Source organism: Cygnus atratus, chromosome 1, assembly GCF_013377495.2.
Source record: "Cygnus atratus isolate AKBS03 ecotype Queensland, Australia chromosome 1, CAtr_DNAZoo_HiC_assembly, whole genome shotgun sequence".
NCBI classification, from domain to species: Eukaryota; Metazoa; Chordata; class Aves; order Anseriformes; family Anatidae; genus Cygnus; species Cygnus atratus.
This window is the reverse complement of record NC_066362.1, coordinates 184,193,563-184,217,516: the sequence shown is the minus strand read 5'-3', so window position 1 is coordinate 184,217,516 and position 23,954 is coordinate 184,193,563. Positions and strand designations below refer to the sequence as shown.

Genomic DNA, 23,954 nt, shown 5'->3' with positions numbered 1-23,954 from the left:
TCTAGATTAATTCTGAATTTGTTCTTGATTGCCTGTCAAGTTAACAGTTGTTAGTATAACAAGAGTATCTGACTATAGATTTAAATTAATGCTTTCAAAAAATATCTGCAAAGATATTTAATTTCAGAGTGTAGAATAGCACTGTCTGTAATATAGATTTAAAAAAAAGTTTTAGAGACATCCTGCTTATCATCTTTAACTTTATGCTTCTTTTTAATCAGTCTCATGCTATGAACATGTGATGTTGAGGGTATCACACATGTCAAGAGCTTCACTGATAGCAGTTTAATTAGGATTTTAGATTTACATTAGGGTATACACATAAGTAGGTTTCTTAAATTATGAGCTGGATGCATCTGCAATGTCAGCTGTATGAGGGGACTTAGAAACAGTTTGTTTAACGAGGAATGATATGGGAGGGACATTATAGCCCAAGTTTAAGTGGACTGGTGATGGACAAGGTCAAAAGAAAAAGGATGCAGGGGGACAAGAACAAGAGATAAAATAGGAAACACCTCAAATATGTATACAAATGCATACAGCCTAGGAAACAAGAAGGAGGAATTACTCCACATGCAATAACAAAACTATGGCATCACTAGAATGAATGAGATTTGGTGGGATAACCTGGGATAACATTACAGAAGTGCTGTGATGGACAGATATGGGTTCCTCAGGAAGGACAGACAGAAAGCAAGGAAAGAGTGTTTCCTTCTGGGTAGAGGCAGGTAAAATGTATGGAGCTTTTCAATGGGACAGAGGACAGTCTGACTGATAACTTGCAGGACAGGATGAGAGAAGAGGCTAGTAAGGGTGACATCATGGTGTGAGGTTGTTACAGGCCACCCATTCAGTACAAGGGAAATGAAGAAGCATCTTTAAATAATTCAGGAAGTACCTGAATCACAAACCCTAGTTGTTGTGTAGGTCTTTAAGCTTCCAGAGATCTGCTGGAAGTATAACAAGTGGGATGCATAGAGTCAAGAAGATTTCTGGAGGATGTTGGGTATAACTTCTTGATACAAGATGAACCAACTAAAAGTGACACACAGCTGGATCTGCTATTCACTAACAAGCAGGAATTGTGTTTGGATGTAATTAATGTCAGCTTGGGCTATATTGACTGTGAAATAACAGAGTTCAAAATACTGAGGAAAATGAGGATGGAGAGTAGCAGAGTAAAAACTTGATAAGTGCAGATCTTAGCTTATTCAGGAAATGGATAGGATCCTATGGGAGGCAGATCTGGAGATCAAGGGTGTTCCAGAAAGGTCTCAGGATTTTAAGTACAACATTGTCCAAGTGTCCAAGTACAAGAACATCCTAATACTCAAAAAAAAATAATAAAATAAAATAAAAATGTATTGAGACTGATTTGGCTAGCCAAAGAACATGTAATAGAATTCTGATGCAAAAAGAAATTATAGAATCATTAAGGTTGGAAAAGACCTCCAAGATCATCTGGTTCAACCATCCCCCTACCACCAATGTCACCCACTAAACCATGTCCCTAAGCACCACGTCCAACCTTTCCTTGAACACCCCAGGGACAGTGACTCCACCACCTCCCTGAGCAACCCGTTCCAATGCCTAACCACTCTTTCTGAGAGGAAATTTCCCCTAATTTCCAACCTGAACCTCCCCTGGTGCAACTTGAGGCCATTCCCTCCTGTCCTATCACTAGTTACCTGCGAGAAGAGGCCAACCCCCAGCTCCCCACACCTTCCTTTCAGGTAGTTGTAGAGAACAATAAGGTCTCCCCTGAGCCTCCTCTTCTCCAGATTCAACAATCCCAGTTCCCTCAGCCACTCCTCATAGGACTTGTTCCAGACCCTTCACCAGCTTTGTAGCCCTTCTCTGGACACGCTCCAGGGCCTCGATGTCCTTCTTGTAGTGAGGGGCCCAAAACTGAACACAGTATTTGAGGTGTGACCTCACCAGAGCTGAGTACAGGGGGACGATCACCTCCCTGGTCCTGCTGGTTACGCTATTCCTGATATTCAGGATGTAGTTGGCCTTCTTGGCCACCTGGGGAACACTGCTGGCTCAATGTTCAGACAAGCATCGACCAACACCCTCAGATCCTTTTCCTCTGCACAGCTTTCTAGCCACTCTTCTCCAAGCCTGTAGAGTTGCATAGGGTTGTTATGACCAGAGTGTGGGACCCGGCACTTAGCCATGTTGAACCTCATCCCATTGGCCTCTGCCCATCGATCCAACCTGTCTGGGTCCTTCTGCAGGGCCTTCCTACCCTCCAGCAGATGGAAAGTTCCCCACAACCTGGTATAGTCTGCAAACAAGGGTGCACTCAATTCCCTCATACAAATCATCCATAAAGATATTAAAGAGGATGGGCCCCAACACCGGCCCCTGGGGAATATCACTTGTGAACAGTCAACAGCTGAATTTAACTCCATTCAGCACCATGCTCTGGGCCCAGCCATCCAGCCAGTTTTTAACCCAGCAAAGAGCATACCCATCAAAATTATTCAGGAAGTGGAAGTAGGGACAGGCTAGAAAGGAAGAATTTAGAAACATTGCTGGGGCATGTAAGGAATGATGTCAGGAAGGTCAAGGCTCAACTGGAAATGAGACATCTAAAAGGTATTAAGGGCAGTAAGTGATTCTGCCACTTCATTAGTAGTAAAAGGCTGACCAAGGAAAACATGGTCTGTTGTTGAATGGAGTGGATGATTTAGTGACAGATAAGGCTGAGGTGCTCAATGCCTTGCTTGCCTTAGTCTTCACCAAGCCTCTGTGTTTAGTGAAATGGTTCAAGGAGAACTACAAGTAGTGCATGAGGACTGAGTCGAGATTCCTTTAGAGAAGCTGTCCAGGGGTAAAGAGAGTTCTTGCAAGGGATCTCACTATCATCTCTGAAAGGTCAAGGAAATTGGGGAAGATCAGTGATGCCTCGAGAAATGCAAATGTTGCAACCATCTTCAAAATAGTCCAAAAAAGACAAAGAACTGTAAGCTTGTCAGCTTCTCTTCTATCCCTTGGAAAATCATGGAGCACATCCTTTTGGAACATTTCTGACCATACGAAGGAGAAAACGATTGAGAAAAGTCAACTTGGATTTACGAAAGCTAGACCATTCCTGACCCACCTGTTTGTCTTCTATGATGAAAGAACTAGATCTGTGAACATGCAGAGAGCAGTGGACATCATTTATCTTGTCATTAGCTAGGCTTCCATACTGTCTCCCACAGTACTCAGGTATCAGAGTTAGAATGCTACAGTCTGTATGGGTGGACAACTAAATATGTAGAAAACTGGCTATGGGATTGGGTTCCAAGGATTGCGGTTAATTGGTTGTACATTATCTTTATGCCTTTGGCAAATGGAGTATCTCAGGGGTCTAGCCTGTCTCAGAGATAGATGCTACAGATCATTATCAATTAGTCTTCCAGGTATGGATTTCTATCCTCATTCCACTTACATTTTCTTCACCCTTTATATTTTCACAACACTAATCTATTAAGGGATGACCTTGTGCTTTCATCTAAAATCATTTCCTTTCCTTTTTTTCTTTTTCTTCTCAAAATTTCCTCTTTTTTAATAGCAGGAGTAGTCTGATCATAACAGAAATTTGAGGAAACGTGAGACTGTATTTCTTCTCAGATTTAAAATTATAAGCTTTATTTTTGTAATTTCATCTCTACCTAAATCTGATTTCTGCCTGTTGCCATGAAAATACACACTTTTACATATTGACCTACCTGGACCTCAAGACATACTTAAAATTCACAGGAAACCTTTTTCTTTTAAACCCTGTAGTGTTAAGAGTTTTCACCAATTTCCTGGAAAGAGTGGCAGAATGTTTGAAAAGACTGGAAATTTGTGTTTATTTAAATGTAGATGAATTACCAATTAAATCCTGAAAAAAAATTAACAAAGACTTGTACTGCATTCTTTCCATGCCACCTCAATTAGGATTGTTGGGTAACTGCAGAAAACTTTCTTTTGGACATCTTTTGTTGCAGTTTGGCAGTTCTGTTAAGTTTGGTTTGTGGTAATTGAGTTCACTGTCTGCAACTCTTAAACGCTCAAGCCCAGTGTTCAAAGGTATACCTGTGGTGCCATTTGCACCACATCAATCATTTTTGATTTATGACTTGCATTTGCAGCTGGTTACCTAAATACACCTTGAAGAGCTCATTTAGTATTTGAGTCCAAGCTCACAGGCAGAAAAGATGGGGTTCCTGGCTTCTGTCTTGACAGTGGTCTTAATCATGGAAACCTTGAGGTCAGAACAGGGAGCTCATCTGAATCATCTAGAAATGCAAGATAACATGGTCTTCAGGCATCATGGTTACTATATAGCTGAGGGCTAACAGAACAGTTCGCAAAGGAATCCAGTCTCATATGCAAAATCCAATGTATGCAAATCCAGGCAGAAAATAGCACTGAGGTACACTCTGTAAATATGAAAAAAGGTGTTTGATCGTTTTCTCTTTGACAGATGTAGCCAAATTCTGTTGCTGCACTGTTAGCCTCACCAAGAGTAACTTCTGATTGGAGGAATCCTTTATTAACTGTGAATGGCTGTTTTGTGGAACTTCATCGTAAATGTTTTCTTCCATCAGTAGAAGATTCCTGTCATAGATACTTACATAAAATTAGGCACTGAATGTTTGTATTTCTGCGCCAGCTGAGGCATGAGCTTGAGCTCCCTGTTAGATTCACTTTTTATATAATTTCACATTCTTTGCTACAGATGTCCTTGCCCTGCCTCCAGACTAGTAGTCAGTATGTGTTGGACAAACCATACACTGTTATGAATACCATTTATTCACTCATATGTTCAGTATAGTAGGTTCAGTTAGACCTGTTTCAGTTTTTGAAGCAACTTCTAGCCTTCTAGTCTTCCTTGATCAGGTCATATCTCAAAGCTGAGGCTGATTCTGAGTTGCAGGCCATCTCAGTTGTAGCTGTTGTTTTGGGATGTTTACTAAATGATCTCTGTTTTGAAGAGACAGTTTCATCTTGATTTAAAAAATTCTTACGCAAAATAGAAAGTCTTTTTCAGGAGTGGATTAGATTCTTTTTAGTCAACTCTGAGTGACAATGACTCTTACTGGTTCTGTAGAATTTCTGAAACATTAATGGTTACTCTCCATAAAGTTTATCTTGCCAGTGTGTTCATGTTGTAGAGCAGTAGCTGGTCTTTGCATGTTGTACTTTCAAACTTTTCTCTAGTAAATTCTTCATCATTCCCCTTTTGCAAGAATCGGGCCTCTGTGCCAGACATTACCTTCTAAAGTTTATGGAATTTACTTTCAAAGTATTTACAGCAGCACCTCATCTTGTAGAACTTCAAACTGTTCAAGTCAGGCTAGTATATGAATCCTATTACAGGTACCAAGTTCAATGATAGGTTTCATTTCTTATGAATTCCATTAAGAGTAATAATTGTCAAAACAACTGTGTTTGGTGAAAAGTGGCATATTTCCAGGCTGCTTCTTGGAAAAATTAAGCTGTGGGCATCTGATGAAAGTAAGTCAGAGAAACATCTGTTTCCTTGGACATGTGAGTTGGCAGAACTTCAGGAATAAGTAGAGGAAGCAAGACCTTAGCTAAATTATAACAAATGTTCATTTTGTAATCTGTTTTGAAAGTTACTGCTTGGGACTGATCTGCTTTTTTAGTTTATCTCAAATGAAAGAAAGATTGAGTAACATAAGCACAATTGTTTTATCTAGCAGTATAACAGCTAAGAGCCCTCTTTCTCTGTGTGTGAGATTACTACTAGGAATAACTGACTGCAAGATAAGAGTCAGTTTAGAATAACGAAATACAAGTTTTCATCTGGCATTTTTGATGGGTGTAAAAATAGCTCTGTTTGTCACAACGTATCCCAATTAAAATTTAAATCTGCAAGCATGTTACAGTTTCTGCATGTTTCCAAGACAGTTTGGGACAGTTTGGACAGTTGGGTATAGTCTTAGCACAGTCTCTGTTTCCAAAAATCCAAAAGATATTGTCCCAGGCTCTTATTATTTACCTGAGTGACTTCTTAGAATGTGGAACTCCCCAGTCCAGCCTTTTTAAAAGTGTTTAAAGTGTTTAAAGTGTCTGAAACACTGGACATCTAATTGTTTACACATACTTTTTCACAATTTGCTTTAAACTGTAAGTGCTCTAGACTTCTAAAGTAACCTTACTGAGGACACAATTACGGAAAGCAAACTACATGGATTTAAATAACTTCTTGCATACTCCTAAACAACGTTTGCAAATAACTCATGTTTATGAATCAGCATGTCCTGAGATGTTCCCTCACTCAGTGTGCTCTCTGCCATAAATCTGAGATTCTTCAGTTTTTAGGTGAGGGAAAGCCTGCTCGGTACTTACATTCTTACAGATATTGCAGCCCCATCATGCTTATTTTTCAGCATTGGCATATCTAAATTCTAGTTTTTATTTCCATTTTCCATACGTTCAGCTAGAAATTTCACACCCATCTGTACAGAAAACTCACTTCCCTATAGAAGAGTACCAGGATTTGAGTCATAAATGACCTCAGACTACTTTGTTGGTGGATTCTTTACTGGAAATCATTTGGTTCAGTCTAAAAACAAATCAAACCCATTTCCTAATAAGGGAGCTTTAACCGTGGTTCATAAATTTGTTGGCATTAATAGAAATCAAGTTTGTCTTGATAAAAAGAAACCATAAGTTACCAAGTTACTGTTTCATCTTTACCTTATCCTGTAAGAATTGCAGCTCAAAGGATAAAAGTTTTGCTGATTATCAGTTCCTGACTGAGATCAGCTCATCTGAGGAAGGACAGGGCAACATATTTGGCTTCAATTTTGGTAGGAGTTTCAGTGGTACAACTGAATAAATGGATAAAGCCAAAACCTTTTCTAGACCAATTCTGGTTTGGTCAATCGCAAATGACTAGGAAACATTATAAAAAGTACAGCAAGTCTGTGGTGACACTTCTCAGACAGCTCCTTAGCCCCGTGGGAGGACTACTTGTATAGGGATTAATAAGCAAGACTAAAGGGCCAAATTCATCTCTATCTCAACATCAGCATGGACTGATGTCCATCTATTAGCCACTCTCAAAAAACCTTGTATAGGATGAAGATTTACAAGAGTAAATAAGAACATTGGGTATGATTCAGTCACAAGAAATGTTCAATTGTCAGTGATAAGGAAGTGTCACTAAAGAATATGTTTTATTTCCAAAGAAGAGTAAAAGTGGTATTGCTCTCAAATTTAAGATTTTCCCCTCTATTTAGCAAGTGCATATGCACTTTTTGTACCTCAAGCTCCTCATTATGTGGATTGGTCACTCCAGTGTCGTAGGATGGTTTGGGAAAGATGCAGAGAATAGAATTTTATCTGAAAAGGAGTGCTCCATAAAAATCTGTGAATGGGAAACATAGTTGGGCAGATGACTGAAATATATATATATATATATATATTGATATATTTGATGGGTTTCAGACCTGTATTAATAATGATATTGTATAACAGCATTATTATAAGATTTACATATTATATAATGTAACAGTATGAAACATGAAGTTTTTGTTCTTGAGCATATATGCTAGAGAATTGGTTTATCTTTTGGAAATGTCTGAAGAGGTAAAAGACCAGTCTATCATAGAAATTTTCTTGTAGAAAATTGTAGAATATAGGGATAAGCAAAAGGAAAATACTATTCTAGATTTGCATCAGAAAAGATATTACCATTGAGATACTGCAGTATTACTGTTACTATGTAAATAATGCTGAGAATTTGTCTATAATAATGCTGCCAGTCTGGGCTATGCACAGTGAGGAAAGGTGAAATCAGTCTCTGAGATGAGTAAACCCCAAAAGACAATTTTTACTAAATATTCTGGCATAAAAGAAAAGTTAAAGAGAGCTGCATTATTTAGCCTAGTAAAGTAGGGACAGATGGAATATCAGAAGGTCGTAAGAAAGAACAAGAATTAAAACTAAGGCAAACATTTGCATAAACATGAAACAATAAAGACTACTGAAGAATACATTTGGACTGGAAAGTAAAGAAAGAATTTTAACTTTCAGAGGAGTTTCTAAAGCTGTGCTGGAGGCAAGAACCTTGATCACATTTTCACAAATCAAAGATTTATGAGCCAGATTTCATGAAAACACATTTCATAAACTAAAGAAAGTTTATGAAGGAATTTGTGTGATGTAACTGCATTTTGTAGTGAAGGAGTAAATTTTCAGGTCTTTGTCCCTCTCTCTTATTTGCAGTGCTTGAAGGATTTTTTTTTTTTTTTTTTTAATTCATCAGCAGTCTTTGATACTATCAAGTGTGAGATTTTTCCTGGTTTGGGATCCTTTCTGAATCTTTTTTTTTTTTTTCAATGACGATCCACAAGATAGTCATAAGCACTTGTTCTCATGCCAGAAAAGTCTGAGATTTCTTTTATTTTAATCTTGTGCCATGCATGTGATTGAATTAGTAGGATTTACCCAGGCAACTGGGAGACAACTAGGAGATGAACCTGAAGATTACAGGAAAGCAAATGTCACTCCTTCAGGAAGGGCAAGAAGGAGGACATGGGAAACTACAGGTCAGTCAGCATCACCACAGTCTATGGGAAGGTGATTTAACAGCTAATCCTGGAAACTATTTCCAGACACATGAAAGAGAAGAAAATCATCAGGAGTAGTCAGCATGGATTCACTAAGGAAAATTCATGCCTGACTAACTTGATAAGCTTCTATAATAAAATGAACACCCTGATGGATGAGACAAGAGCAGTGGATATTGTATTCCTGGACTTCAGTGAGGCCTTTGACAGTGTACCCCATAAGATTGTCATAGAGAAGCTGTTGAAGTATGAGCTGGATTTGCAGACAGCAAGGTGGATCAAAAAATGGCTGAATAGCTGGGCCCAGATGGTAGTGGTCAGTAGTGTGAACTCTACTCAGAGGCCCATAACAAGAGAAGTACCCCAGGGCTCAATACTGGGTCCAGTCCTGTTTAACATCTTCGTTAACAATCCGGATGATGGAGTAGAGTGCACCCTCAGGAAATGCAGGGATGACATAAAAATGAGTGGAGAAGCTGACTCACCAGAAGACCACGCAGCCATCCACAGTGACCTTGACAGTCTGGAGAGGTGGGCTGACAAAAATTTCATGAAGTTCAACAAGGATAAGTGCAGAGTGCTGGCCCTGGGGAGAAACAACTCCAGGTGTCAGTATGGGCTGCGTGTCATGCAGCTGGAAGGCAGTTCTGAAGAAAAGGACCTGGCATTCCTGGTGGACACCAAGCTGAACATGAACCAAAAATATGCCCTTGCTGCTAAGAAGCCTAATGTTATTCTTGGCTACATTGGGCAAAGTATTGCCAGCAGGTAAAGGGAGGTAATCCTTCCACTCTACTCAGCACTGATAAGGTCACATTTAGAGTGCTGTGTCCCTCTCTAGGTCTCCCAGTACAAGAGAGGCCTGGACATCCTGGAGGGAGTCCAATATAGGGCCACCAAGATGATGAAGGCACTGGAGCATCTCTCCTATAAGGAGAGGCTGGGAGAGCTGGGACTGTTCAGCCTGGAGAAGAGGGGGCTCAGGAAGGATCTTATCAATGTCTATAAATCCCTGAAGGGAGAGGGCAAAGAGGATGGAGCCAGCCTCTTTTTGCTGGTACCCAGTGCCAGGACAAGTGGCAATGGGCACAAACTAGCACATTGAAGGTTCCCTCTGAATATCAGGAAGTGCTTCTGTGCTGTGCAGGTGACATTGCTCTGGCACAAGTTGCCCAGAGAGGTTGTGGAGTTTCCCTCCTTGAAGACCTTCAAACACCACCTGGACATGGTCCTGGACAATGTCCTGATCTATGTATCCCTGCCTGAGCAAGCGGGTTGGACTAGTTGACTCCAGGGGTCTCTGGCTACCTAAACTATTCTGTGATTCCATGATTCTGTGAAAAGCAGCTTGAAAATATGGAATAGCTTCCTGTTAGAAGTAAAAATCAGTAGCAAAAAAGTGGTTTTTTTAAGTAGTGTTTTTCAATTTGAGATGGTAACAAGTTTCCTTGAACAAATACAGCAAATAAATAAGCAAGCTCCTTTGCAAAAGCCTCTGTGAGGCATCACTTCCCTGACTTTGCAGTAGCTGCCTTTCCTTTCAAAAGTAAGATGAAATATTTAAATGTCTTGATGCGTTATGCTTCTGTTTTCTGCCCTACATTCTTGCACTTACAAATCAAAACATCATGACATGCAAAATTTCTTGTCAATGGCCTAGATTTTAACTTTTCTCTTTTTCAAGTCTGTTTTTCTGGTAAAGGATTTTACGACTACAGTAGTTCTTATTAGTCTTCTAGGTGCAAAAGCATAGTTTACCTAGTCTTTGAAGGTCTATCTCCAGTGTTTGTATATAAGTGAATCACTATATGTCTCTTATTAGCACTTATTGGTACAATATTGTTTAATGCTTGTACAGTATTGATAGGTCATGGCCTCACTTTTATTATAATCACAATGTGCTGACTACCATACAAACATTTTTTTGTCTTTTTCTTGAAGAGATTGCCCTCAGTAGTAGGCATGTGAGTACATGAAATAGCAGGCAAGAAACAGTTAAAATAATACTGAGAGATTCCATAGGTAATAGTTTTGTCAACAAACAATAAGGAAGAGAGAAGGTATGTCTATAGTTTTAAATAAAACCAAATAGCCTGGACTAGCCTATGTTCATACGACTTAAGATTAGCACCTGAGAGCAGAGTGTCTACATCTGTCCTACAGACCACTCAGTCTAGGTCTTCCCTGGAGCCTGTATAGTTCCCATTTCACTTCATTTTGCCCATTTAGTTCAGTTTTTTTTGAATGATATAAGGGCTACCCTCTAGAATGATGGTATGTTCTATGTGTGCTGGGGTATGGGATGAAAACACCTGCACAACGTTCCTGGAAAGAATTTGATTTGGTCTTATCTATGCATCCTCAGTGCACAGTACCTTGAACCATGCCCAAAGTGAGTTGGGGGAAATCTAGTACTTTGAGTGCTGTAGGCAGTCAGGACCGTGTGCTCAGGCATACTCATTGGTTCCCTTTTATTTTTCATTTCCTTTACTTTAGAACTGTGGACCCTGAAGATTTGCAGCATTTCCAGGTTACCTGAAATCTGGGTAAATTCGTGGTGTCCAAAAGCTGCGGCAACTCTAAAGTTGTTCCCAAAAGGATCAGAGTTCTCAGACTGTGGAGCAGAATGGTCCATTAGAGGGGTTGGAGATAGAACTTGGGTCACCAGCAGTTTCAGCCATCTGATTTGAATCATCTCTGCATGTCTATAAATTTTTTCATTTTTCTGTAAAGCAGACAGATGCCAGTGTTGACAGATTTTTGTTTGTACATATATATTTTTTCCCTGAATATTGGCAAGAGATTGGTTTATAACTTGCAGAAATTAACATTCTCTGATAATCTATTTGAAGCCCCCTGTAGCTGTTTTAATGTGTAAATGGGCACTCAGAGAGTGTGAATGCTTCTTATGACAGATAAAGACAACTAAGATGAAGGTGGTATGTATTTATCATTGCCCTTTTGGAGACCAGTTCATGAACAGAAGCATCTTAGATTATTTTTTGAGGCATAAAAGCCATGTCCAGATGTCCGAAATAATAAACCCAGCGGATCCAAGCTAGTGTCTATATTTTCTCACCAAATTCCTGGTAGTAGGGAGAAACCTATTGATGTCACCTGAAGCCATCCTGAAATGGAAATCCTGCCTGGACCAAAACTGACTCAGAGATACTGAATTTGCACAGTGCTTGAGTAACTTGCTGATTTATTCCTTCAGGAGGGATGTGCAGTTAGCAGACACTTGAAATCTGTGTGTTCAGTTTTGAAATCCTAGCTAGTTGATCCCTGCTCATTAATGTCGTTAGGAAAAGTTCAAGAAGACCTGTGATGTAAAATTTGACTGGAGATGGTAAACGCTCAGTTCTAGTATTTTCTCATATCAGAGAATCTTGTTAAAGTCATGAATACTCACACATAATCCATTTATCTGAATACTTTATATTAATAAAATACTAAAGCAATAGGGTAGATTTAAAAATACAGCTAAATTTTGAAGAGGACAATGGAAGCAACTTCAGTCTTTCAGCCTATGCTTTGTCAAAAAACGTTTTAATTTGAAGAACAATAGCAAAGAAATATCAAAAAGACTTATTAAAAGGATGAGTATCTGTTGTGAAACCTTGATCCAAGTTTGTTTGTCCTTATCTCTAAACAGCGGTCCCAATATTCATGTCTTTCCATGCCACATATCCATATTAAACATTCAAGGAAAGTGGTTTTCTTCCTTCACAAATGGCAGATCACACTGAAGGAGGCAAAAATAGAGTTCAAGTCTTTCACCTTATGGGTATAACATGCAGTAATCATGGATTCCGTTTCTAATAATTATGACTTTGATTTGTGGTGCTCCCAAGCACCCAACCTTAGGGTGGGATTGACTAGTAACTTCATGTTCTTAATATTGGAATATCTGAATTTGTGTGCTTCTCTGATGCTGCAGAAAGGAAAATCCTAGACCACATGCCCATTTGGCACAAAGAGAAACAGTTCTTCCTGATCCTAAACAGACAGTCCTGTCAGATCTTTGCATCCTGAAAGATATTTCCTCCCTGCTCGTAAGAAGAGCAAAGCAATTTTGAATAGAGTGAGCAATCTTAGGTATGGACAGTAGGGACAAGAAACCAGTTGGTTCCATTCTTCCTGTCCAGTGAGACATCAACATTATTAATAATGCAGTGTTGTTTATGTTGCAATTTTACTATATGTATGTATTTGATGTTTTTTCTGAGTCTTAATTTAACATATCTGATTGAAATCCTCAGTCTCAAGTTAATCTTAATCTTCTTCCCCCCCCCCCCCCTTTTTTTTTTAAGTAAAATTTGTCTACTCCTGATATTGTAAAAACCTTGGAAACATGATACATTTTTTACTTCATTGTTTTAAAAACATATGGGAGATATTTATATTATTTTGCAATTTTAATAGAATCTTAAATCTCGATAACGTCATGATTTTTCAAGACTTTGAAAGGGAATATTTATATTTAATGATATAATGGTATCAGTAAGAGTTTAAGTAGTTGTCTAGGTTTTTTAAATGATGCTGCAATATTCATATTAAGACTTCTGTTAAAAACATACTAGAAATATACTTCCATATTTTCCCTTCAGTAAGAAATAGCAAGCTTTTTCCATGTGACATAATTTCTTTGTGTACTTGCAAATACCAAAAATCTTGGATAAAGGTAATTTTTTCATGTCAACTAATTTAGCAATTACATTGTACTAATTTCATGACTTTTTTCATTTTAAGTAATAAATAACTTATATAAGTACCTCAAATACAAAGGTTGATTTTGATTCTTCTTATTTTAGGTTATTATGTCATGCAATGAAAGATCATATAGTGCGTGTTGCAAATGAAGCAGAATTTATTTTGAACCGACAAAGAGCTGAAGATGTCCACAAGCATGCTGAGTTTGAGGTAAGCCTAAGAGTTGATGCATTTTTGCTTTTCTGTTTTCACTCAGTTGTCACCTAGACTGTAACCCCATGCAATAAAGATTTTCTTCTTCCAAGAAAGAAATTTATATTGAAGACATTTCAAAACTAGTTTTTAAAAGCCTTGGTAAATGTCAAACACAAGGAACTGGTTTAATTTCTCATCTCATCACTGAAATTCATGGACATTTACAGCTTGAAGAAATCCCTTAATCAGAATGTCTGCTAAACTTGTATGGCAGACCCTTTAGTTTCACAAAGAAGTTTTCTGATTTATTGCAAATAGTAATGCAAGTCACATTACTAATCATTTCTGTTGGATTTTATCAACAGTAAGTTCAATAAGAAAGAGAAACAGCTAATATATATAAGGCATTTCAAAAAATTAAGAAATACAAATGTTTTGTTAGAATTTGTATTTTATGATATTTTTGTTAGGATACTTCGCATTTTGGATCTCCTTAGAGAATTTACTTTCTATAAATTACATATTGAAACATGATAATACATATTTTAGCTACTAGTCATTAACTAATCATTAACTAACTAATCATTAACTACTGACAACGTGTTTATATTGCCTGTTCTTTTTAAGTATTGGAAGAAGTAACATAGCAGCTGGATCCCATAAATCTATAATTTTTGCCCCTTCAAAGGAGTCAAATTTCAATTGCTTTTTTCATCAATAAGTGTTGTAATTAAAAGCAAATTACTTGAAAATGATGCAAATATATAAAGAAGCTATTTCAAAAACATTTTTTCAAGTTCAGTGTTTAACATGTTTTTGATGATTCCTTCGGGATTAATTTTGTTCATATCCAAAAAAATGTCATGCAAAAGTAGTCAAATACAGTTAAAATTCATATTTTTGACATGACTTTCTCAAATATAATTTTGCATTTTTAAACTGCCTTTATACAACATTTCAACATCACTTGTTTTTATTATTTCCAAACTTGCCTGTGTTTGCATACATTTGTATATAAATATGTATGTACAAGCACACTTTTCCATGTGTTTTAATGCTGAAGTGACCTAGAATTGAGATAGACTGACTTAGTATTAATGATAATAAATAGCTGTATCAATTTATTCATCTGTCAGAAAATGTCAACAAGCACCTGGTGGCTAGAAATCCAGTAATCTTAGTTTTGATGAGGTTTTTATCTCATTGAAACAGCTCTCTTAACTGTACACTTTGATGTACTAGTTCTTGTGCTCCTTGACCAAGCTGAAAAGTGTGAGATACGGAGATATCTGTTGTCATTTTCAGTACACATAACCTTTACTTCATTTTGTCAGAGCAGACAGCAGACACTTGTCATATGGGATTGCAACAACTTTATTACCAAGGATATACTGGATATTTCAAACTTAGATAAAATCACATTTACAATTAAGTGTGTGTCAGAGTGAAGTTTCATATTGCCTCAACAATAAATAACATTTGATATTTATCACAGAATCAAGCAGTAACCTAAGATGACAATAGAAGATTGAGTTATCTGTTCTTTGAAGAATACATTGAGGTATAAGATCTGTCAGAACTCTAGACAAAATGAGAATATTCAATTAACTTCCAGCTTCTGTTAGCAAATAGGATTTAGAATATTAACTAAATTCCCTAAAGGAATTGCCTTAAGTCAGTCTTATTGTCTGGTGAAGAAACCAACACATTTTTCATATATGAAATTTTTCATTATATTTGTCATATGAAAAACCTCAGATACATGTTTCAGATGAATAAGATAAAATCTGAAAGTCATAAAAGAAAATTATGATATGTAGTCTGTGTTAAATATGAACCTCAGATGTACTTAAATAAGGTGGCAGTTAAAGTCTGAAAGAATGTTTTATATATTGCCTTTAATAATGGTAGGTATATAACCAAACATTTTATTATTCATCCTACTTGAAAGTAGTAAGGACAAAGAGATTTCTGGTAGTTTTCTCTTGCATAATTGTAAATCTGTCATTTTGTTTTAATAAGCTGTATTGTTATATATTCCGGGGTTTAGCACATGTTAATCATTGCTCTCAGCAAGAAAAGTGAGTGGCTATTTTATTTTTACCTTTTAAACTTTAATTGCATAATTATGGATGAAATTATTTGGCCCAAGCTGCACTGAGTTATTGCATTGCCTGCGTAATGGGGAGGCCTTGGACCAGCATGTAAATTTTATCCTGTGACTACAGTTGCAGTCAGGGCAAGAGAAATTCCTCCTAGAATGGTTGCTTTGCAGTTAACTTCCATTTTGTTAACCTTTGTAATTGTTCAGGAAGAAAAATGAAAATTTAATTTTACTGTCCAATGAGCTGGTGAAATATTAACCTCATTACTAAGGCAGATCATTGTACTAATTGGTGCTTCACTGTACAAGAAGATAAATTGAAAAATGAATTAACCCTTTATGAATTATTGTAATGATTGTTCTTTTCCAGATAGATTACTTGAAATAATGGCTATAGCATAGTGGAAAGACCACTGTTAAAATCTTACCAAATACTAATGCGATCAGTAGCAAAAGGGTAGTGTGCAGAAATATGAAGAATAAGTACAATCTATCATGAGATATGCTAAACTGTAATTGCTTTTTAGAATATTAGAATATAGTGGTCTATTCAGCACTAAGTGTTACAGCAGTGAGTATTGGTTGAACATTCTAAAATGGTGCACAATAATCTGTGCATGCAAAAATGTAGGTCTTTTAAAATAGGTAATTTTCAAATTAGCTCTTTTGAGAATAAACCAGCTTTTGTAATTTACACCTAGAAAATGATAAAATTGACTCCTTTTAATTACTATAGCTACATTTGCTTTATTTAGACATTTTGAAAGGATTTTTACTGGGAGGAGAAATTGGATTTAATCTTAAAATGGTTTTGAGAAAAGAAATGGAAAATTTACATTGTTCTTATACATAAAGAAAGGATTTATCAAAACTAAAATGTGCTATTCAGTTTTGACAATTTTAGAAACAAATTTGCATGAATAATTACAGCATTTATTTTAGAGTTAATTACCTGTTAAAGGAAACATTATAAAAACTTTAGATCTTACTCAGTTGTAAAGATGTTACTTTTTTATCCATTAAGATATTTTAGAAGTTGTGTGTATGTTAAGAAATTTTTTCATTTTATGATATAAGACCGAAAATATACTTCTTAATTTCATAGTCAAAGGAGTTTCCCTTTAGCACCCATAATAATAGTTATATTTTTATTTCTTTAATTTGAATTGTAGATTTTATTGAAGTTTAAGAATCAAGCCCAGCATACATATATATATATATTTTTTTTTTTCTGCAAGATTGGTTTGAAGTAGAATTTACTGTATATTATGTCATACATACGTTATACCTGTATTTTATGCCTGAGAATACATGAAAATTTTACAAGACCAGCACTTAAGGCATACCCATGTTCACATATATACACATGGAGATGCACAGTTTTTAGTTGTAATTCAGATTTTTTTACCCTTGATTGTCCTTTAAATTCTACGTGTTCTGACATCTTTCTTGTGAATTAAATATAGTAGTAGAACCATTTAAATTGAATGGTGTGTCCTGTTCCTCTTAAATGTATTTTAATGAGCTTGTTGGTTCTTGATATGTTTAAAGAGTTTTAGTACATAACCATTTTAAGGTGACTCCTAAATAGCCTATCTTTTGTCAAGTAGTTGTACTTTCATTTCTAGTCACAGTGCGCTCAATATGCTGCTGACAGAAGAGAGGAGGAGAAGATGTGTGATCATCTTATCAGTGCTGCTAAGCATCGAGACCACGTTACAGCCAATCAGCTAAAACAGAAGATACTCAACATACTAACAAATAAGCATGGTGCCTGGGGAGCCGTTTCTCACAGGTAAGCTGCAAACATAAAATGTGTGGTTTAAATTTTAATTTTGAAGTTTAAGAGCAACAGTTACTGTATAACTGAAAAGTGAATATAGTAGGAGTTAGAATTGCTAAAACATATTCTTTCTCTGTTGTTAGTCTTTTCTTCAACTGTTTCTTGAAAATTCCTCTTTGCTAAAGATTCAAAGATAAAATTCCTTGATAGACTGCAAACATAATATTTTACCATATTTTAAATAAATTGTAATGGGTATTTGTCAATTATAAAGCAGATATAATACTGATACTGTTGGTGTATCAGTAGCTTTTGAGGCTCCTAACAGTATTATAGCCTCTCTGAGTGAAACGCTCTGAATGAGATACTAAGAGAGAGAGAGCTTGCCATACAGATGCCAAAAAAGGAAGCCTGAACAAAAGATCAGAGAGTCAAAATGACATGTCTAGCATTATAGTCAGTATTAGAACAACCAGCAGAACCGAGTCACATGGGTTGCTGTCTAATACTTTCTTCTGTTTATAGCTTTTCTGTGCAAGTGATGAAGCAGGAAGGTCCACTGGTAAAACTTAACTGTCCTACTACAAAACAGTAGTTAACACCAGCCATGCAAAAAGTCTATACACTTAAAGCAAAACCTATATGTCTGCTTGAATTTATCATCTAAAGCTGAATGCAACCAAAGGGCGCCCAATTTTGCAGGTGCTCCTGTAAAAACAAACAAATAAAACAGAACAAACAAACAAACACTGCATGATCCAAAATACAAAATTCTTATGATATGTGATAAAATATTTGAGATTTTAATCAGATCTGTGTTGAATACTGTTTTTAAAAGCTTATTCTATTCAACATAGAGATGAAGTGAAACTTTTTCATGTCATACCAAAAAAACACAAAGCCTTGCTCTTCTAAATCATAAAAATAGCCAGTGGCTAAGGTGCTGACCTTCATGTGGAAGAACTGAGCTCAAATTACTCTTTTCCTTCACGCAGAGCAAGGTCTTGAACCTGGGTCTGTCATGTGAGTGCCCTGTCTGCAAAGCTAGAGACTGGCAAGTCTCTTTCTTTGTGCATTCTAGCCAATTAATAAATTGATTATTTATTCAAACTGGGACAGCTCAAGCAATAGAGATTGAGGAAGTTTTGCTCCCAAATATCAATTTTTTATAGTTTAATTTCCTTCTTGAATCCTGTTTGTCTGCTCTGAGTCAGGCAGAGAAGAACAAAAAGTTCCATTTTAGCTGAGAAACCTTTTCAGTAAAAATCTAGTTAAGACTGATATGCTGATTAAAAAAATAAATAAATAAATATAATCCATAGATAAATACTTTCTTTAAGGAAAAACTGTCTGAATGTAGCTTCAGCTTATTAGAAAAGATGTTGAATAATACACTTGACACATCAGTAATAACATTTTATAAATACCACGTATACTGTTAATTCTTTTTGTCATTCTGTCTAGTTGGTTCTTGAAGTTTACAGTGTAAACTAAAATGTAGTTTTTCATATTCATCATCCTCATATCTTCCAAAGAAAACACAATTTCCTGGATGACCAAGGAGATGTATTTTATTTTTATTTGTTTAAGCTGGAGTTCAGTCTTAAAGAAATTCTATAGTCTAACATCACAGACATTCTGGTGGTAATTAAAAAAAATGACATTAAGATTCAACAACCATGTTAGCTCTAGTTGAGGCTTAAAGCAGTGTATCTGTAGACTTGAACCTGATGAAAATAAGTGCGATTTTCAGTCCTTTTAATGTCTTTGAATTTTTTAAAAAGTTGTGCCTCAAGTTTGGTTGCAGACACTTTGCAGGCTTTGGTCAGTTCCTCTCCATGTCACTGGTCACTAATTCTTACAGTAGACTATCTCCTCCTTGGGTCAGACAACTTTCCTCTCTTGCATTGTTGAAGGCATACTAAGTGTCAACAGACCACTGCTGCAGCTTTTTTTCGCTTTTTAGTCCATGATAGTTTTTGATGGGCCATGAAGCAGCTTGACACCTTTGACAAACCTATCAAATGTCTTATATCAAGAAAAATAAATTCCTATTTTATTCCTATCATGCCACTTCCCCTGTGTGCTTAGTTCTCAGTTTCTTGCAGTGCTGCTTTCCCATTTTGGCCACATACAGTGCAGCTGTTGTCCTAGTTGGCTTTTAGCTACAGGCTACTTGTGGCTAATTTTTAACCTAGAGAAGTGAGCAAGTTGACAGTACAAGGTCTCCAAGTGGGGTTCACCATTCACAGGAGCTGAACAGGACACATGTCCTTGCACTTTAGGTCCTACCACATGTGTCATGACAACTGGGTGATCCATCACACAAGCGCACTTTCTGTTAAGAGACCTAATGGACTGTAAAGGGAGAGGCCTATGACACCAGCAGATATGGGAAGATGACCAGTTGGAAAGCATCTACACCTTGTTAAGAACCAAGGTCATTGGTTCTCAGTGAGCAGATTTAAAAGACTTCAAGTGCAGAAAAGAGAGAGGACTCGGGAAACTATTTAGGCACAGAAATCAAAACCTGTTGTTAATTAGGTGGTTTCTCCAGTACTTTTTATATAATGGAAATTAAGATGCAATCTAAAATTTTACATTCCTGTTGTCTCAGCTGTCAACATGCTGACAAAACATGTTTTAAAGTAATGATTTTTGATTCTTGATGGAAAATTACAGTGTTGGCAGTCTCTTCATGCTTTCCTATGCCCCAGAAGATACAGTCTAACTGGAAGAGAGCTACTAAAAAAATATAGTTTGGCATTCCAGACATCTAGACCTCTGTAGTGACCACATCACTTCTGTCAGGAAGAATTTTTAGAGTCTTGAAAGCACATCACCAATTCCCTGTTCAGCTCTTGAATCTGAGAACATTGTTGGAAACTGCAAACTAAAGAAACATGACACACTGGTGGGAAGGGATGGCACCCAAGCCTTGACAGGCTTGAGAGGTGGGGCTGTGCGAACCTCATGAAGTTCAACAAGGCCAAGTGTAAGGTCCTGCAGATGGGTAAGGGCAACCCCAAGCACAAATACAGGCTGAGCGATGAGTGGATTGAGAGCAGCTCTGAAGAGGACTTGGGGTTGCTTGTTGATGAGAAGCTCGACTTGAGCTGGTAATGTGTGCCTGCAGCCCAGAAAGCCAACCATATCCTGGGCTGCATCAAAAGCGACGTGGACAGCAGGCCAAAGGCCCGTCTACTCTGCTCTCACGAGACCCCACCTGGAGTACTGCATTCTATAGCCCTCAGCTATAGGGCCCCCAGCTCAAGAAGTACATGAACCTATTAGAACAAGTCCAGAGGAGGGGCACGGAATTATCAGAGTTGGGGCACCTCTCCTATGAAGACAGGCTGAGGGAGTTGAGGTTGTTCCATCTTGAGAAGGCTCTGGGGAGACCTTATAGCAGCCTTCTGGTAACTAAAGGGGGCCTACAAGGAAGCCTGGGGAGGGATTCTTTATCAGGTAGTGTCATTATAGGACAAGGGGTAACAGCTTTTAACTGAAAGAGGGTAAATTTAGGTTAGATAATCAGAAGAAATTCTTTCATCTAAGGGTGATGAGACACTGGAGCAGGTTGCCCAGAGAAGTTGTGGATGCCCCATCCCTGGAAGTGTTCAAGGCCAGGTTGGATGGAGCTTTGGGCAACCTGGTCTAGTGGGAGTTGTCCCTAACCATTCTGTGATTCTGTGAAATCCGTATAAGTTCCAGGAGGGGAAGGTGAAGAAATAGGTACCCAGTTTTGCATGATAAACATTTAGGAATAGCAATGCCTTTTGATATCCAAAATGGGTAAGATAGGTTAGAATCTACTTTTGGAGAATGAGTGTGATTTGTAAGAGCTTCAATTCTCTATGATATACACCGTCTGCTGCCACTGATATACTGATAATTGCACCACGTAGTATATATATATTATATATACGTGCACATGTTTTTATTTCTCTGTGTGTGTTTTAAGGTAAGGAAGAGTTTTAAGTCCTTTAGCAAAGACACTTACGATATAAAATATTAACATCTGATTTTTTGAAATATTATATAGCTGTAGAGAACATTTTTCCTAGTGTTGAACATTCAGCACAATTAATTTGTAAGTCCCCCAGCTTTTGTGTTTGCAGGTACTGTTTTTCCACATAGCATCAACCACCATTTACTATGTTTAATATATGTGTCATACAGTTTAATTTTTGTTCATTTATAAAAAAAACAAAAACTAACTTAACTCCTGAAAGCACTGTGATTACTGAGGAAAAAAACATGGGGTTGATGAATGCAATTCTGTAGATTTGCAAATTATGAATTTAAAATGTGCTATCATAAGCTCTTTTCAAAATGTCTTTAGCAAGAAGAAGATAGTTGACTTTAAAAAAACATAAAGTCATAGGTTACTTGCATTTCAGTTTCCTTCTTAATTAGCTATTAATTTACAAAGAAGAAATTAATTATATGTGAGTGCTTCACCACACGAATAAACTCCTACAAAGACAGTAACGTTGTACAAGCTGTCCTGGCCTGTATATTAACCAGTTAGTATGCTTGGAGACTGTCTGAGAACCTATTTACTCTTTCATCTTCTGTCTAAAAATGGTAAATAACACTGTTTTCAGATTTTTTTTTCCAGAAGTGTTATCTTTTTAACAAATATTTTCCCTTCACTTCTTAAAGAAAAAAAAAAATTCTTTTGCTCCATTTTTTGCAGGTGTTAGCATCAACTCCCCTACAAGAAAAGGAAATTATTGAATCATCTTATTTTCTCCTACATATCTCAGACAAAGAGTAATAGTATTTATAATATGTCCATTTATTTTGTTATAAATCCTGTTTGTGCCCTTAAACCAAACTAATTCTGTTTTTCTCATTTGGGCAGCCATTTTAGATAACTTCAGTTTAGATATCTTCAGGTTAGATATCTTACACTAACCATAGAATTTTCTTTTTTTCTTTCTTAAATTTAGCGTTATACCAAATTTAGATATCTGCATGTTTTTTCCATTCAGATGAGAAATTGATGAGTTGGCTATTTCTTTGATGCATTGCCACTTATTCACAGTGAATATGCAACATCCTATTTCCTTCATCTTGGGAAGAATCAAACAGGGCGTTGCATAGCTTATCATTCAAAGCCACTTTAAGCCAGCATTTACCCTTAGATTTTTTCAGGGTTATAGTCTTCATGTCACAACATATGCTTCCTTCTGTCTTCTCTGTCAGCTTCATATGATGCTTCTCTTCCTTCTGATCTGCTTCACTCCCCATACACATCTTTCTTTTAATATATATATGTATGATATTTTAAAAAAAAAAAGTTTACTGAAACCTGTCTGGGAACACAGATCAAATTGCTTCTCAGCCACATGTATGCATATGTTTTGGGCTATAATCTGTCACTGTGCTTGTTTGGAGGGTTCTGTTATTTCAGCTGCTTGGTTTAACCAGATACCACAACTTTGTAAAAAATTTTTATTCAAGAGTACTTCACATATAGTTATTCTTACAGTTTCTATAAGTTTAAGGCAACCAAGGGCAATACAGAAGAGGTCTGAGTTTCAGGTTCTGTTCTAAATCAAATACAAACTATTTGTCATTGATATTTTCTCATTATCAGTTTTGATATACATGGGAGGATTACTATAATGAGAAAAAATGACGTTTAAAAATGAGACTTGGTTCTCTTGCTTTCAGTGATTTGATGAAGGAGGTTCCACCTACATTAAAGCAGCTTTACCAAATAGCAAGTATACAAGGGCTTTTTCTGTTCAAATCCATCTTTGGTTGAACTAGACACCCATAACAAATTAATCATTCATGGTGGAGGGCAGAGCTGTCAAACTCATTCTGTGGTGAAGACCAAATTCGTCTGGGGAGACAGGCTGGAAATAAAAAGTTTCTTGCCAGACAGCTAGTTTTGCCTCTCACTACAGCACGTGCTTCTGCAGAGATTGGGTTCTGCTGGGGGAGGGGAAAAGAGAGCTGAAAGAGGAGAACTCCCCTTTTCTGAGCCTATAGGGCTTGGCAGTTAAATATGTTGATTCTGGGAAGACACTGCTTCTAAACCAAATGTTTCCATTTTACAGCAAGAGGGATGAGAACACATGAACTGAGTAAGCGGAAGTTTCCCTTACAGCCAATCTTGGCATGCTCTGACTCTGTCATCATACTAGCTGCTGCCTTAGGAAGTTGAAAGAGACACAGAACCCATCCTGTCCCCCACTGCAAATCGTCTTCATCTGGTTTAGCTATTCATTCATTTCTGGCTCATTTTAACTGCTAGACATAAATTGCAAAGGAAGCTTTAGAGTAGTGGCAAAGATGTAGAACCAGATCCAGTCTACTGGGTCTAGCAGAGTGTTTAATATACCTGTTGTTTGAGGGTCTGTTAAAGTGATGCATTTTTCCACGTAGTCTGTAGAAACTAAGAATTAAATTTGATTTTGGAATTGGTGGAATATGGTTTTGTTTACAAAATGTTGTTTCCAGATTGATTTCATGGAGTCTGCATACTTTTCAGCCCATTCATTAGATATTTTGGTTGCAAGTTCTAAATATTCAGTTCTAACCCAGTTTCATCATG

The 23,954-nt window shown here is 37.0% G+C and overlaps 1 protein-coding gene across 1 annotated transcript in view; it reads left to right on the top strand.

Moving 5' to 3' along the window:
* NBEA (neurobeachin) overlaps positions 1-23,954 on the top strand; it is a 516,634-nt gene that overhangs the window by 260,929 nt on the left and 231,751 nt on the right. The window contains exons 36-37 of the mRNA XM_050714797.1: positions 13,400-13,508; positions 17,226-17,392. Of these exons, the coding sequence (XP_050570754.1) occupies positions 13,400-13,508; positions 17,226-17,392 (276 nt within the window). The remainder of the gene's footprint in view (positions 1-13,399; positions 13,509-17,225; positions 17,393-23,954) is intronic.